This window comes from Centrocercus urophasianus, unplaced genomic scaffold (genome assembly GCF_019232065.1).
Source record: "Centrocercus urophasianus isolate 14NV4802_14NV808 unplaced genomic scaffold, USGS_Curo_1.0 seq_30, whole genome shotgun sequence".
In the NCBI taxonomy this organism is placed as follows: Eukaryota; Metazoa; Chordata; class Aves; order Galliformes; family Phasianidae; genus Centrocercus; species Centrocercus urophasianus.
The window spans coordinates 11,900,229-11,914,842 of NW_024884867.1; the positions used below are offsets into that span (position 1 = coordinate 11,900,229).

General features: G+C 46.4%; 1 protein-coding gene across 1 annotated transcript in view; it reads left to right on the forward strand.

The window, feature by feature from the left end:
* Positions 1–122: 122 nt before the first annotated feature.
* PPIL2 (peptidylprolyl isomerase like 2) overlaps positions 123–14,614 on the forward strand; it is a 56,288-nt gene continuing 41,796 nt past the window's right edge. Inside the window, exons 1-8 of the mRNA XM_042828639.1 lie at positions 123–217; positions 304–353; positions 539–584; positions 1,225–1,287; positions 1,437–1,488; positions 9,852–9,903; positions 12,072–12,163; positions 12,627–12,716. Coding sequence (XP_042684573.1) covers positions 186–217; positions 304–353; positions 539–584; positions 1,225–1,287; positions 1,437–1,488; positions 9,852–9,903; positions 12,072–12,163; positions 12,627–12,716 — 477 coding nt within the window. The 5' untranslated portion in view covers positions 123–185. The remainder of the gene's footprint in view (positions 218–303; positions 354–538; positions 585–1,224; positions 1,288–1,436; positions 1,489–9,851; positions 9,904–12,071; positions 12,164–12,626; positions 12,717–14,614) is intronic.

Below are 14,614 nucleotides of genomic sequence, written 5' to 3' on the forward strand. Positions count from 1 at the left end.
CGCTACGAGAGCCGCCCGCGTCGGACGCGGCCTGAATTTCCCGCTCGCTTTGCTCCGCGCTCGGTGCCGCCCCGGAACGCCGCGCGCCGCCCGCGTTTCCTGCGGAGCCGTTTGGAGCCGCACAGGGCGGAAGGAGCGGCGCCGCCGGGGGACCTCGAGCTGCTTCGGGACGGCGGGACGCGGCCATGGGGAAACGGCAGCACCAGAAGGACAAAATGTGAGCGGGGCGGGGGCCGAGCGCCGGGGCGGGGCGGGGGGCGGCGGGACCGCGCGATCGGCGTGCTGACAGCGCTGTGCCCGCAGGTACATCACGTGTGCCGAGTACACGCAGTTCTACGGCGGCAAGAAGGCGGGTGAGTGCCCCGCGGGGGTGTGTCCGTCCGTCCGTCCGTCCGTCCGTGTGTCTGTCCGTCCGTGTGTCCGTCCGTCCGTGTGTCTGTCCGTCCGTGTGTCTGTCCGTGTCCGTCTGCGTGTCCGTGTCGGCACGGGCAGATCCCGGAACTGCACGTTAACGCCGTGTTTTCTCTCTCACGAACAGACCATCCCCGAGCTAATTTCAGGCGGATATCGTTTGATCACTGCAGGTAAGGCGGCACGTTATCGTTGTTAAATAACCGACGTTTGGGCCCAATGGTTGCGCTGAGCTCAGGGCCCCCAGGAGCTCCATCGGGCCGCGCCTGCCCTGACGGCACTGCGGTGAGAAACGTGCAGATGAGGACTGAAATGATGACTGCGCCTCCTACATCTGCTGGGACCGCATCCCGTGGCTGAAGGAGTGCGCGTGTGATAAAGTAGAGCGGTTATTGCCTGCGTGCCCATCTCACACGTCTGTGCCATCAGAACGTGGATCTCTTTTTTCCTGGTCAGAACGTGACTGGGTGGCTATCCAGCAAGCTGAGGCTGCCATTAGATAGATTGAAGGGACAGTTATACTATTGTTTTCTGCTGACTTGACTTCTTGAAGTGCTGATGGAACCTGCTGTGCTTAGGGAGCGTCGCAGCATCTGCCCTGTGGCTGTGGGTGCTCAGCTGCGAAAGCCGTTCAGAAACTTTGTTTTTAATGGAACTTACATAGAAGCAGGCAGTGGGTGTTGGTGACTGCTGTGTTTTCATTGGTGTTGGGCTTTCTTTAGCATGCAGCAATCAGCAAAATGTTGTTAACTTCTGTTGTCATCATGATTTCCAGCTGATTTTGCTTAAAAAAAGTGTCTTTTTTTTTCCTAGTTTGTCTCTGCAGCCATTTGAATACCCAGTTTGTACACCAGATGGGATGGTCTTTGACATACTGTAAGTTCCTGGCTGTTCTTAGCTCTTGTTGTTTTGCTGTGTAACCATCCTTTGATCCAAGCAAGTTGGCAGAAATTTACTGTGCCTGTTTAAAATAATAGAGGTTTCTAGTGGTGCTTATCTCATAATTTTCTCCCTTCTATTTTCAGAAGCATTGTTCCTTGGATAAAAAAGTATGGAACCAATCCAATCACAGGAGAAGTAAGTGATGGTTATATTCACTGATATGTTGACTTTCTGTACGTTCAGTTTCCTGTTTAACACGTGGAAAAAAAGTGCTTCAGTGAAAGTAAATGAAGTCGAACGGTAGTGAAAATATGAAATTTTTGGCATCAGGTTTGCTAAAATGAAAGTGCAGGCTTACAAGATGAGCTTTTCTGCTGCCCTGTTATAAGCAAATTCTGGTCCATGCGGGCAGGGTGCTGCCTGGCTCATCTCTTCATCTATGCTGAGACTTGCAAAGACTTTCCCAGCTGAATATTAGTGCAGATGAGTTGTAGTTTAATCTGCAGCATTGCTGGAATTATCTTGACAATATGTCTCAGACAGCTTCTCTCCCTCTGCCATGACAGTTAACTGACCAGATCTCACACTATGGCCAGTGCTGTAGTGTTGTCCCCCCTCCTCTTTTTCTATGTAAATGGTAACTTTGAAGGGATTGCTTTCTGTGTGAAGCTCTAGAGGACTAGACAGATATGAAGTAATGGACTGTTGAAATCATTTTGTCTTCTGATACGTTAAAAGAGAGTGAGTTCTTTTTGAAGATGTAGGTTTTAAACAGACGTTGTTGCTGGTTTACCGAGATCCTTTCCTTGAGCGAGCGCAGTTACTTTCCTGACCACGAGGCGGCAGCCGTGGCACGGGATTTGGGGCTGGTTTATGGTTCGGCTGTGATTTCCTTTGAAACATCCTGTGTTTGATTAAAGGTGTTCCCAGCCGATGGATGCAAGGAGACTATAACAGTATTCAGGCAAAGTAATTTAGCTTGGGCTTAGCTCGTGCCCGTGGATGAGAAGCCTAGAGATGAGCTTGGTAGGGTGGGTTTATGATGGTGTGGGGCAGAGTGGGGGCCGGCCAGGTGCCACCTCGTGTGCAGAGCCTGGCTGAGCTGCCCTGGCAGCACGTAGTGAGCGTCCACTGCTTGTGTCTGAATGCAGGCACTGCTGTTTTCTTAAATCATTTGGGGAGGGGGTTGGTAACGTGATGTTTGCCTGAACGTTTACAGCCACTCTCAAAGCCAATGATTTTATACCCTGAAAATAAAATATTGCAGCTAAGCCTGTTATTTTATAGCTTTGGAAAAGTCATTCTCTGGTATGTTTTTTAAACATTTGTAGCTACTTGTTCTCCCAAGTGTTGGCAGCTGGTGTTACTGAACTTTATTGTGAGGGCATAAAAAAGTATTTTCAGTCTCAGTCAATCTCATGAAGATGCGCTGCCGGTCTTGGGGTGGCAGAGGCTTTTGAGCAGATGAAGGAGGAGGCTGCCATTACCACCAATTGTGTCAGTCCCAGTTTGAAAATCAACACTTCTCACTGCGCTCAGAAAGCCTTTGGCTGTCTAACCACGGGAAATCCTGCCCAAAAGGATGTGGAAAGTGGAGCATTAACTTCCTTAATCTGGAAGTGTTTCTACCATGTACATGTTTTGAAAGCACAGATACAGAGGCAGATAGCGCTGGTTATTGTTTCTTCGCTTCAGAAATGAACAGTGAGGAAGAGGGCTTGAGAATATGTTCTTGTTTTACAGTATTACGAATAGAGAAGCCGCATTATATTGGAGAATAAGAAATATGTCAGCCCGGATTGAAGGGTGCGGTGTTAAAGCACAGCTGAAATTCCCACCTGGCTCTGCAGTTCAGCGCTGTGTGCCAGTATCTGCTTACAGAGCCTGCTGCTGGGACGGCCGTGTGTTTGTGGGCAGGGTGCTGAGCAGGGCGCCCTGTGGGCAGGCATTGGGCGGTGCTGGCGGGGCTGGGAGGCACTGCAGCCTGAGCTGAGCATGTGTGAGTTCAGGTTTCACATGACCCCTATGGGCTGAATCAGTGCCGTTGTGGCTTTAAGCTCTGGCTCGCATGGTAGATGTGCTAATTTACTGTAGGTTGTGGTTTTAGCCGTGTTATTCCAGGTGTGTTTCTAGTTAATGAGCAGCAGATGATGGATATCTGTGCAGAGGATCTGTGGTCTGCAGGTGACCTTTTGCTGGTGTGGCTCCTGGAGCTGTCAGGGAAACATTGCTGCTGTTGGCAGAGTTCTGTATGCTGCGTTTGCAGAGCACAGCTCCACCTGCCCGCAGCATCGTGGTCTGAGGGCTGTGATGGCTGTTAGAGCGTGGTGTACTGCAGCACCACTCAGATCTGCCTTCAGCTGCCTTCAGCTCTTCTCTTCTTGAAAAGGTTTTTCCCATAGCAGAGTGGTGCCCCTTCTGGGTGTTTTGGTTCTTTGGACAACGCTGGGAAGAAAGTACTGCATGGTGCTAGAGAGCAGGCTGCCCCTAAGGCAGGATTCCATGGTCAGTGCTGAACTGAGAGGGAGATTATCTGGCTGGGTGAGATATTTGTCACGACTCAGCAAACTTCAGGTGAATGGCGTGTGACCCTTCCATACATTTGGTTGTTTTTTTCCTCTCAGAGTCTGAGCACAGCTCCTGAGATCAAAGTAGTGTCCTACGTTGCCTTATTGGGGATTTGGAAATGAGTGGTCGTTGGAGCAGTGACTCCAGGTCTCATTTGGTTGTGGTGCAATGGATACAAAAAGGGGAATTGTAGCTTTTTAGCTCTTCAGCTGCAAAATTCAAAGTCTGTTTCTTAGTTTTTCTGATGCATCTCAGTCGTATCCCCACTGCATGGGTGCAAACACCAGTTGCCTTCTTTCCTTTTTTTTTCAATTTACGTAAACTTTCCTCATTTTTTCACATATGTTTGAAATGAAGAAAAGAAGCATTTTTTCTCATTTATCTGTAAAAGTTTCCATCTGGAGTGGGAATACAGCTTAGTGAGTACCAGCTTATTAAGGAGCAGAGAACAAAGCTTACAGCAGTAAAACCAAGGCAGGCTTTGTTGCAGTGGTTCAGACGCTGTCATGTTGTGGAGCTCAGGGTGCAACCATCAGCAGTGCAATCCTGGAGGGCTGTCTGAGGTCTCCTGCTTCCTGGCATCTGCTCTGCAGGCAGCATGCTCTGCCTTGACCTGCTGTTTGCTTTCCTGGTGAGGGATCCTTTTGATGGCTTTTCATCTGAGAGGTCTTCTGTCGCTTCTGGGTCTGACCAGCTAACTCTGGTTTTTATTTATGCCAGAACTCCGCTTTTCCCTCTTTGTGTTTACAGTTGTGTACCCAGGGCAGTGGAATGTAATGCTTCCTTGACGTTGCCTTGCTGAGACTTGTCCTTTCCTGTCAGGTGTTCTTGCCTTTAAGTTCTTTGTACTTCATATGGTCGCAGTCATCTTCTGCACCTCTTCAATTATAATTTATCTTCTTTGAACGTGGTAATCATAATCACACAGAGTGACTGCCGCTGAAGCGATGGGAGTGCTGTCTGGTGTCTTCCTGAAATTCACATGGTAACACTTTGATTTATTACTGATGTTGGTTTAAGACAGAAAACGTTTCCTGAGCTTGTGCTGAGATGTGAGGGTGCTGTCAGAACGTGAGGATCTTCACTTTCTCACTGGGTTTCAGAGGCCCATTGATATCTGTGAGTAGGAACAGCTGCCCCACGCAGCTCTGTCAGGGCGCCCTGAGTGCAGCTGCTGTGCAGTGCTGTGCAGTGCAGTGCTGTTCTGTGCTGTGCAGAGCAGTGCAGTGCAGTGCTGTTCTGTGCTGTGCAGAGCAGTGCAATGCTGTGCTGTTCTGTGCTGTGCAGAGCTGTGCAGTGCAATGCTGTGCTGTTCTGTGCTGTGCAGAGCAGTGCAGTGCTGTTCTGTGCTGTGCAGAGCTGTGCCGCCTTGTTTGCAGGGATCATCAGCTGTTTGTCAGCAGTTTGAATGAGCTCGCATTTTGACTTGTGACCATGAATTTTCAAGGCCTTGGGATAGAAGCACATCTTGGTGTGATTCTTGCCCAGAGGAGCAGTTGGGAATTGGTGTGTTGTAACTGGAAATGGTCATACAAAACAGGAGGGCCCAGGGTGACACTGAGGCTGATAACCAGAAAAAGGACTGCTTTTTTTGCTGCGTTTTCCAAAACTTTCTCCTTTCTTATTGGTAAACGTGGGGATAGTTGGTCATTCCTCTTCCAAAACCATAGCTGTGCTTTGCAGTAGTGCCTGCAGCATTGCTAATGGCTGGCCTTTATCCATCTTGAAAGGTGAGTTTATTTTTCAGATCCTTGCATCTCTGGATCTCTGGACTGATAGGCTTCTGAGCGCATTAAGATTGAGGGTTTAGTCTTACGTATGGAACTGCATGTCTTTTTCTCATGGTAATTCATGTTAATGTGCTCTTTGGTACAGCAATACTATTGCTATCTGCAAGCTGTGCGTGTTAGCAAGCATACCTTTATGATTGTGTGGACAAGGTTTTGGGGACCATATGGTGTCAGTTTAAGTAAGATTTAAATGTGGAAATACAAAGGAGGTGGGTAATAAAACATTTTGGAACCTTTTGTGCCATTTTCATACCAGTTCAGTAGGGGGCTGGAAGCCACACACACTCAGTAGTTGTTCATATGACACACATCTCATGTTGATGCTGTTGAGCTGAACGTAGAAACCATAGCTTGAATCAGGAGGCCGTTCTGCCTTTTTTTGGCCTCTCGTCCTAATTTTCCCATGAAACACTGACTTGCATGACTGAAACGTATCTTATTAAACTAGCCCTGCTCTTTCCCATTGCATTCCCATGCTGTGTAGACTTGCTGAGGATTTCCAATGCCTTTTGTTATCATTAAGTTCATTTACAGCATCTAAAATAAGCGACGGTATACATGGAGTTATTCAAATAATATTCTAGCATTCAAATAACATTGTGGTATTTCTTGAAGAATAATAGCATGAAAAATGGTGTGAGGGCTTCCTGAAATTGGAGGTTGTGCGCAATGAATAACAAGTGTAGACTCCAAAGAATTTAGTGCAAAATTCATCTGCCAGTGTTAAGTTAGATTTGGTGCTTGGTGGGCAATGCTGTAGTTCAGTATTACAGTTGGGTTTGGCTCTCTCCTGTATTTGGGGTAACTCTGCTTGTTTGGGCGGGATGAGAACCCTCTCCTGCGCACATTTACAGGAGTCAGCTCTCGCTGCGTGTCGCCAGCTGCCCTCGTGTGGTTGGAGAGTCCGATGTGTCCGTTGGCTTTGTGTCCGTTGGCTTTGTGTCGCAGTCTGTATCCAACGGGTCACAGCCTCATTAACAAAACGAACGTGCTGCCTCAGACCGATGGATTCAGGGAGTGTAACTGGAGCACAAGGATTGTAGGCCGTGTCTTCACGAGAGACGCGGTGATGACAAAGGATGATTGGGTTTGAAACAGCCACCGAGCCCCGTCTGCACGCTGCTGCTGCGCCTCGTTAACCTGCGCTCCTAACGACCTCTGTGTGGCCACCAACAAAGGCAGCGCCCTTTGGGGTCAGCAACAGATGGGGTGCTGGGGCTCCTGGTGGCTGAAAGTCACCTGCAAGAGGAGGCAGTGAGGAGAGAATCGGCTGCCTTTGCTGGGGGCTGCTTTGGGCCCTTCCTTGCTGTGGAGCATCTGGTACCACATGCCATTAAGCACGCCTGCTCTCCCCTGTTCTTGCTTCAGATGCTTTTAGCCATGGATATACAGCTTTGATCCCTGCTTAGAGGGAGAGATGTGTGCTTGTGGCTTTTCATCTTCGTTATGAATTTAGAATTTCAATTAAATCAAGTGGTTTTTGTTAACATTGCTTTTTCCTTTCCTCACTGGAAGTTGACTGAAACTGGGTGATAAGTGTGTGGGGGGAGCTCAGGTCAGAAACAGTTTTGAACTTGAGCTGTACGTTCAATATTTGAGCTTCTTTGTGTTTTATTGCTAGTAAGAAATTCATGGCAATGAGCACTTTAACTCATGTGAGGGCTCACTCACTGCTCTGTCTCTGGAAGGCTGGTGCCTGCTTGTGGCATACTGGACATTGTCATGGCAACAAACTGGCGGTGCTTAGAAAGCTTTGCCTTTTTTTGATAGAGAATAAGTAATGGCAGATTCACCCACGTGCGAGATAACCGTGTTTTCAAATGAAATGAAGAACGTGGGTTGGGGCAGAGGGCATAAAATATGCCCTCTTTGTATCATGTTCTTTCATGGTATGCTGTGCAACGTGTTTCATAGACGTATCTCTGTTTCTGTGCAGATCAGCATGGGTTTTCCATGCCAGCCCTGCTGGAAGCACAGTGTGCAGGCTGTGCTCTGCTCCGGGCACACCGCCTGCAGCTGTGTGACGCCACAGTTGGGTCCCAGCACCGAGCAGCCTTTGTAGGCCAGGCAGGGCCGTCCTTTGTAGCGGATCAGAGCCTGGCTTTGCCATCCTGGCCCTCCAGAGATTTCCTTTGACAAAAGCCTAACTCCCCCTCCTGTCATTCCATGCGTTAGATGTGCCCATCGGCTTCTCTCTGTGTCTCTGGGCTGGACTTCCTGCAATTCCCACGCGTTTCCTCGTGGGCAGCTCTCAGCCCGCTTTGCACAGCAGGTGGCACAGCAGGAGCCCCCCGAGATGTGGGGCTGCTGGGAGGCAGGGCTGGCACAGCGCAGCCATCGCCCTCGTGTCTGCGCAGCGCCTCCTCACACAGCTCTCGTCTGGGAGCGGCTCCGGGCAGAACGTGTGCCTCACATCTTACACGAACATCGCTGCTGCGTTGTTTCTTAATTTACTGCTGACTTGTACGGGCTGGTCTTGGTGAGGAGCAGATGCCAGCACGAGCAGCTGAGGCACCACGAGTAACTGCTGCTGAGAATGAACCTTTTGTATAGCATGGAAAGATGTGACCCAAAATACCATGCAGTTCCCCTGGGTATCTAGTAAGGGCTTGCTGCACTTCTGACAGACTTCATACTTTGGCAGGTGAAGCAGAGCATTACAGCTTTTGCTGCCTTTAAGATCTGTTCAGGAGTACAGTCTCTCTTTTCTACTAAATTTCTGTCAACCTATAAACCTGAATCTTCAACCACGTTATGCTGCTTCTTAGGAAACTGTTTTCATTTTTGTTTAATGATGATCTGATCCAGTGAGCAGGGGAGATAATATAAAGGCCTTTCTTTAAACGATCGGTGTTTCCAGAGGTATTTCTGGAAGTTTTAAGAAGTTTTTTGGTAACATAATTCCTGGGCTGCCCTGCAGCAGATGGATGCTGCTTTGTTATGAAGTTGTTTAAGTTCATATGTTCTTGTGGTGGCTCTGCTGTCCCCCTCTGCTTCTCTGGCAGTTTTGTTCTAGTAAAAAGATCAATGAGTAAATAAATAAGGTTTTGCATTCAGTTAGTCATTTCAGACTTGCTGTTGCCTTTGCCCTTTCTTTGTAACCTAGCAGCATGCAGACGATGCTTTCATTTTGTTGGAGGTGTGTTTTAAGAAAAACAGTGTCACCCAACCTGGCTTCGCTCTTCCTTCTTCCATCTGGTTTCTATTAGCTCTTAACTGCACTTCTGGCTGATACATTAGAGAGATGGTTACCTGTCTGGCAGCCCATTACCAAATATTAAGATTACCAGTGGACAGAACCGCTTGGAGAAGTGCCTTCCTGCAAGCAGATGAGCCCAGCTGCCATGGTGTGTGCTGCCTGAACCAGAAGTAGAAATTCCCACTGCCAGGGTTTCTCTGATGTGGTTATCGCCGTTTGCCATCAGGACTGAACTGGCAGAGCCAGCTCCACAGCTGGCAGATCTCTGCTCAAGTCTGTTTATAAAAGCTGGCTGCGTTATGAAAATCTCACTGAGCTGCTCAGGTGCCTGCTTTGGGAGAGCTGATTGTTTCTTCAGAAAGGCCCTGTGCTTTGTGTGCTTTTAACAGTCCATTTGGCAGCAAAACCGTTTCTGATAGCTGATACAATCAGAGGGTTTTTTTCCCACTGAGGTGCTGGCTCAGAGTGCAGGCTGGCAGGGCCAGCTCTGGATGGGGTGCTGCCCTGCTGGGTGCTGCCCTGCTGGGGGCACATCGCCCCTGAAGGGGTGAGGCAAAGGCAAATTACAGTTATCTTAGGACAGGCAGTGAACCTGATTGCCGAAGTAGCACACTGCCGTGTGACCCTCTTCAGAGGTCCCTTCCAAACCATTGCTTCTGATGGGCAGCAGCACTGGTTGCCTCTGCTTCTCGTGTCCCTGGTCGGTTGGTGCTAGGGCAGGGCCGTGTCACCTCTCTGGCCCGCTGGCTTTGCCCAGCCCCGTGCTGTGTCAGACTACAGTGCCATAAATAAGTTGGCCGTGTCCCCGTTCCCATGTGCTGTGAGCCTTGTTCTTGAGGCTGTAACCTGCATTCCCAGGGTTTTTTTTGATCCAGACAACTTGCAACATAGTGTTAATATATGATGCTCTATTGAAATACTGACACTGATGTTACCATTTCTGTTATTTCCATGTTTAGATTCTGTTGTCATTAATTTTCCTCGTGCTTCATTTCCTTTAGAAACTAGATGCCAAATCCCTTATAAAGCTGAATTTTGCTAAGAACAGTGAAGGTAAGTACACTAACTTTCTGTTCTTGTTGGCTTGCTTCTTTCTTAATGAATGCTTTAATAAATCCGAGTTTGTCTCACTCATGGTGAGATGACATAGCTTGTGTTCTGTCTTGGTTTAATGGTTTTTTTTAGAAGAATAACTGCTTGCTGTAATCAGTGTGTTCCCTTAAGGCCCCTGTTATTCTCTATTCAGGGGAGCTGTGAATTATTCAGCAATTCCTTTGTAATACAGCTACCCCTGGAGTAAGGGAACTTTTACTTTAAGGAAATTTTCAGAAATGGCTCTTTCTGTATTTTCTCTTTTTCTTTTTCCCAACTTACATATGCCATTATTTGCGGTTCTCTTGGTTTTGAGCAACTTTTTGTTTACAAAAAGAATTGGTTTCAAATGAACATGAGGGATTTTGCCACTAGAGGCACATGAGAAAGCAGCCTCCAGCTGTATTTCTGCAGGATTAAAGGTATAAAATCTGCCATCAGAGTGAGGATTCTTGGAACAAAGCAGAAAAGTGGAGATGAATTTCTCTTTTGCAAGACAGATAATGACCTCTTCGAAAGGAGACTGGCAAAGATTAGGTGGGAATAAAATTCTGGAGTGTCTGTTTCCTTATCCTACAAGGGTCCATAGATCACAAGGTCTGTTCCCTGCCTGATGGATTTCCTCTGTGTTGTGTGTTCCCTCTGTCCCAAGGGCAGGGGGTTAAAAATGATCAGTAGTAACTGTAGCCAAGGTTCTTGAAAGACATTGTGAAACTTTCTTGAAAGACGTTGTGTACTTTGCTTGAAGAAGTGCAGTTCATAATGCTGGGGTGGAATGACAGCAGCCATGCACTCCTTGAGTTCTTTCCCATACAAAGGTGAATGCTGTATCATTAACAAATTGAGGGAAAAAGCAGTGAAATAGGGAGACTAAAATGTTATGTTTCTTGTCCCTCAGTTAAACCTTTATTTAAATCTTTACATGTAGAATCCTTGCTATGTCTTCAGGTATAGCAGTCCCTTCCACTTCATGATCCCTCCTTAGTGGAGTTCCTTCTTTCAGTGCCACCTCAGGCTCTGTGCTTTTGCTAGGATGGGCATCGTGGTGGTTTGTTCTTTTTGCACGCAGCTAGAGCAAGGCCTCCCATTTCATTGGTGTGTTTGTGCACCCATCAGCTGGGCCGTACCTCGCTGCCTCTGCTAGAAAGTCCTTTTTGAACTTTCTCCTCAGTATATCTTTCATTTTCAACCTAGTGACATCAACAGAACTAGTCCTCAGCTGCTTGCTTCTCCACGTTGGAGATCAGTGCCTCCTCTGGCTGATCCGTTAATCGGCGAATACTCCGCAGGTGCTTCCCTTCCTGTCCCTGCAGGTGCTGTGAGCAATCTCTGTTCCAGCCTCCCTGCTGGTTTTGATTTTCAGATGGTAATTAGGACAAAAAGAACCAAACAGACCCAACCTATTTCAGAATCTCACCCAAACGCTCAGGTCTAGCAAAATAATCAAGTATTAACAGCCTCCTCTAATTGCTTCTGTGCAGCTCATCCCGACGTTTTCTTCTCCCTCACACGCTGGCTTCCATCAGTGTGCTTGTTATTGACATGCTTAATATTTATGCTGACCCTCCGGGAAATTCACAGCATGGTGAGAGCAGAAGCTGCGTTCCTTATCGAACAACGTGCTCAGATTTAATGGCATTCTGCTTGCCACATTTGAATGCAAAACACTCTCCTCTCTGAGAAGCCCAGCAGTTGCTATGAGCTTTCACTGGGTGTGAGCTCAACTTAATTTCTGGGAACGACACCAGAAGTAGAGTTCTGGGTGTGTTAAGGTGGAGGCCCATGCCCTCAGCAGAGCTTTAATTGCAACAATAGCAGTTATAATGTGATACTTCATTGATACCATGCATGTTGGACAAAGTTGTGTTGGGAGACTAAGGGTCCTTAGAAAAGTAGATTGCAAAACCGCACTTCCATTGCCTGGTTTATAATTCTCTGAGGTGTCACTTTTCACTTTTTTTTTTCCTCTTTGGTGCTGAAGAATCAAAGCAGTTAAAACACCGTTACGTACGCTGAATTTACAATTTGTGTTAGAAAGAAATGTGAATATCCTTCACAGAAGTAACAGAAATTAGCTATTTCCTATGAGTTGTAAGGGCTCCATGCTAAATGCACACTCTTTGCCTCAGGTAAATACCACTGTCCGGTGCTGTTTACTGTATTCACCAATAACTCCCATATTGTGGCCATCAAGACAACAGGAAATGTGTTTGCCTATGAGGTATGTTGTGTCTTGCATTTTGTTGTTTTACACTTCAGAAAGGTAGGTAGGCATTGTTGTGTTTTACGGCCAAGGAAATGAAGATCAAGGAGATGGACTGGCTTCACAAGCTGCTGTCTGACCTGTGCTAACAGCAGGTAGATGTCAGCTCTGTGTCTCCTACCATCTGTAAAATACTTCTCCTAGAAAATTCAGAGATTTTGTTTTTTGTGGTACTTCTGTGATGAATTTGGTTAAAATTATTATTATTTTTAAAGACACAGGAAAAACCTGATGACTTTTACAGGGATTAAATGGCTTTTCATTTTCAAGCATACAATGAAAACATTTCAGCTGCCAGTTGAGAATGAAGTGCAAAATTATTTTATCACCTGCACTTTTTGAGCGGTATCGTGTATTTACTTGTAATGTTTATGCATTAGAATTCATTTTTTAACACCTGTATCTTTCACCTGGCTGTTAGGCAGTTGAGCAGCTGAACATAAAACCAAAGTGCTACAAGGATCTCTTGACAGATGAGCCCTTCACCCGGCAAGACATTGTGACACTGCAGGTAAGCTTGTGTCTTGTAATACAGGTGGTGTTATTGTTTTTTTTCTCAGAAAGTGAAACATTATGTATATCCTTATTTGTGCTGTATCACTAAATGAATAGAGAAGCTTTGTAAGTAAAATGTTTTTAACCCAAAGAATGCAAAGGACATACTGCATGACAGCTTGCAGCCATACCTAGATTCTTCTTATTCTACTCAAATGCCACCCAAAGCCAACTTGATTAGCTGGGGGCAGAGCACAGCCTGAAATGGTATGGACCTGGCTGTTCCAAGTATTGCTGTGTGTTTGGTGTAAGATCCTGTTGTGATTTTCTTCATGTGAATTGTTAAAAGACAAACCAGTGTCTCCTCCCTAAATTCTCTTGCTGTCAGCACTGTGTGCAGTTTGTTGGCTTTGCCCTGCCAAGCTCTGCCACCTGTGGCTTTGGTTCTTGGCCAGAGTTTGTGACTGCAATCTGTTGTGCTTTAGCTCCAGAGCTCTGTCCCAAATCCTGCTTCTCTTAAAACAAACAAACAAACAAAAAAAAAACCTTTAAATTCCTTGAAATTTATAGTGTTTTCTTTTCCCATTGCCTTCTGTTAGCTGAGTGCTGTGGTGTCTGACGGTACTGGGGTTGGAATGAGTGGGTAGCACTGACCCAACTGTTTGTCCAAAAGATAAATATAAAGAAAGTTGCTATAAAAGCATCCTTTGCTTTGCAAACAACAGCTGAATAGGACTGTCTGTAATAGCTCTGTTTATTAATAGAAAATGTTTCCAGAGTCTGACTGTGAATGTCCCAGGAAGCAGGTGAGGTACCTGTGCTAGGGAGTGCAATAGATGGTGGGTGAAAATCTGAGTAATGTACGATCACGGATTGTGCCGTCACATTTTTCCTTATTGATATGGAAAGGGCAAAGCTACAGCTGCTAGGGATGTTCTGCTAGCAGAACAGCGTGTGACCTCAGAGTTGACCTCTGTCTCCTAATGCATGTAATTATAAACAAAAAATTGCTCTTTTCAGGAGAGAGATAATTGCATAAAATTCTTTTTGTTCCATTCTCAGTGCTAGCCGCTGTTCAAACAGCAATCACAGCCCTTCCCTGCTGCCTTTTTTGGTGAGCACCACCTCATTTTTAGTGACAGTTATTTGTGTCCTTTTGCTTTTTAGTGTACTTTTTAAAAATGACAACTTATTTTGGATCTGGAACTAAAAAAAGCCCAAAGCAACAACAGCACTTCTTCAATGGTTAATAGCACTGTCTGGGTCTCTGTCACGCTTCTCATTGTGAGCAAGTCTGCGGTGCTTCCTGCACTGACACGGGCACAACCTGCCCTGCTCCCTGCTGAAATGCAGGGGTCCTGGGGCAGCTTTTCACCAACCTGTGCAATGTTTTCCAGCCACTCAGGGCAGGATGTAAAGTATAATACCATGTCCTTGTGTGTGAGATAATTACCAAACATGGCATTGACATAAACTTTGATGTAGTTATTCAGGGAAAAGATGGCACCTGTTCTGGTTTTGTATCTTGCTGACGATGTCAGAACACGTGGTGCTTGAACCCCTTCCTGTACTCTGTCAGTCACAGCATTGCTGTTTTATTTTAGACTGCAGCTCTTTACCTCCAAGCTGTATTTGCCTTTTCTTAGTGGTGTGATCTTGCCACAAACTGCACTCAAATTTCCATTTTTCTACAGTGCAGGTGTTACTGTTTCCTCAAGTTCTCTCTTTAGTATCAGTATTTCTGATATTTTTTTTCTCTCAACTGTTCAGGTCTGTATCTCTTTCATGTGAGGTATTGCTATTTTTTGTGTCAATTTTACAGTTTCTGTACAACCTAAGCAGCCGTGGTCAAGATGTAGTTCTTGCCAAGCTGTTAAACACCATTGGCGTTTGTGGCAGGAAGCAGAATTAACC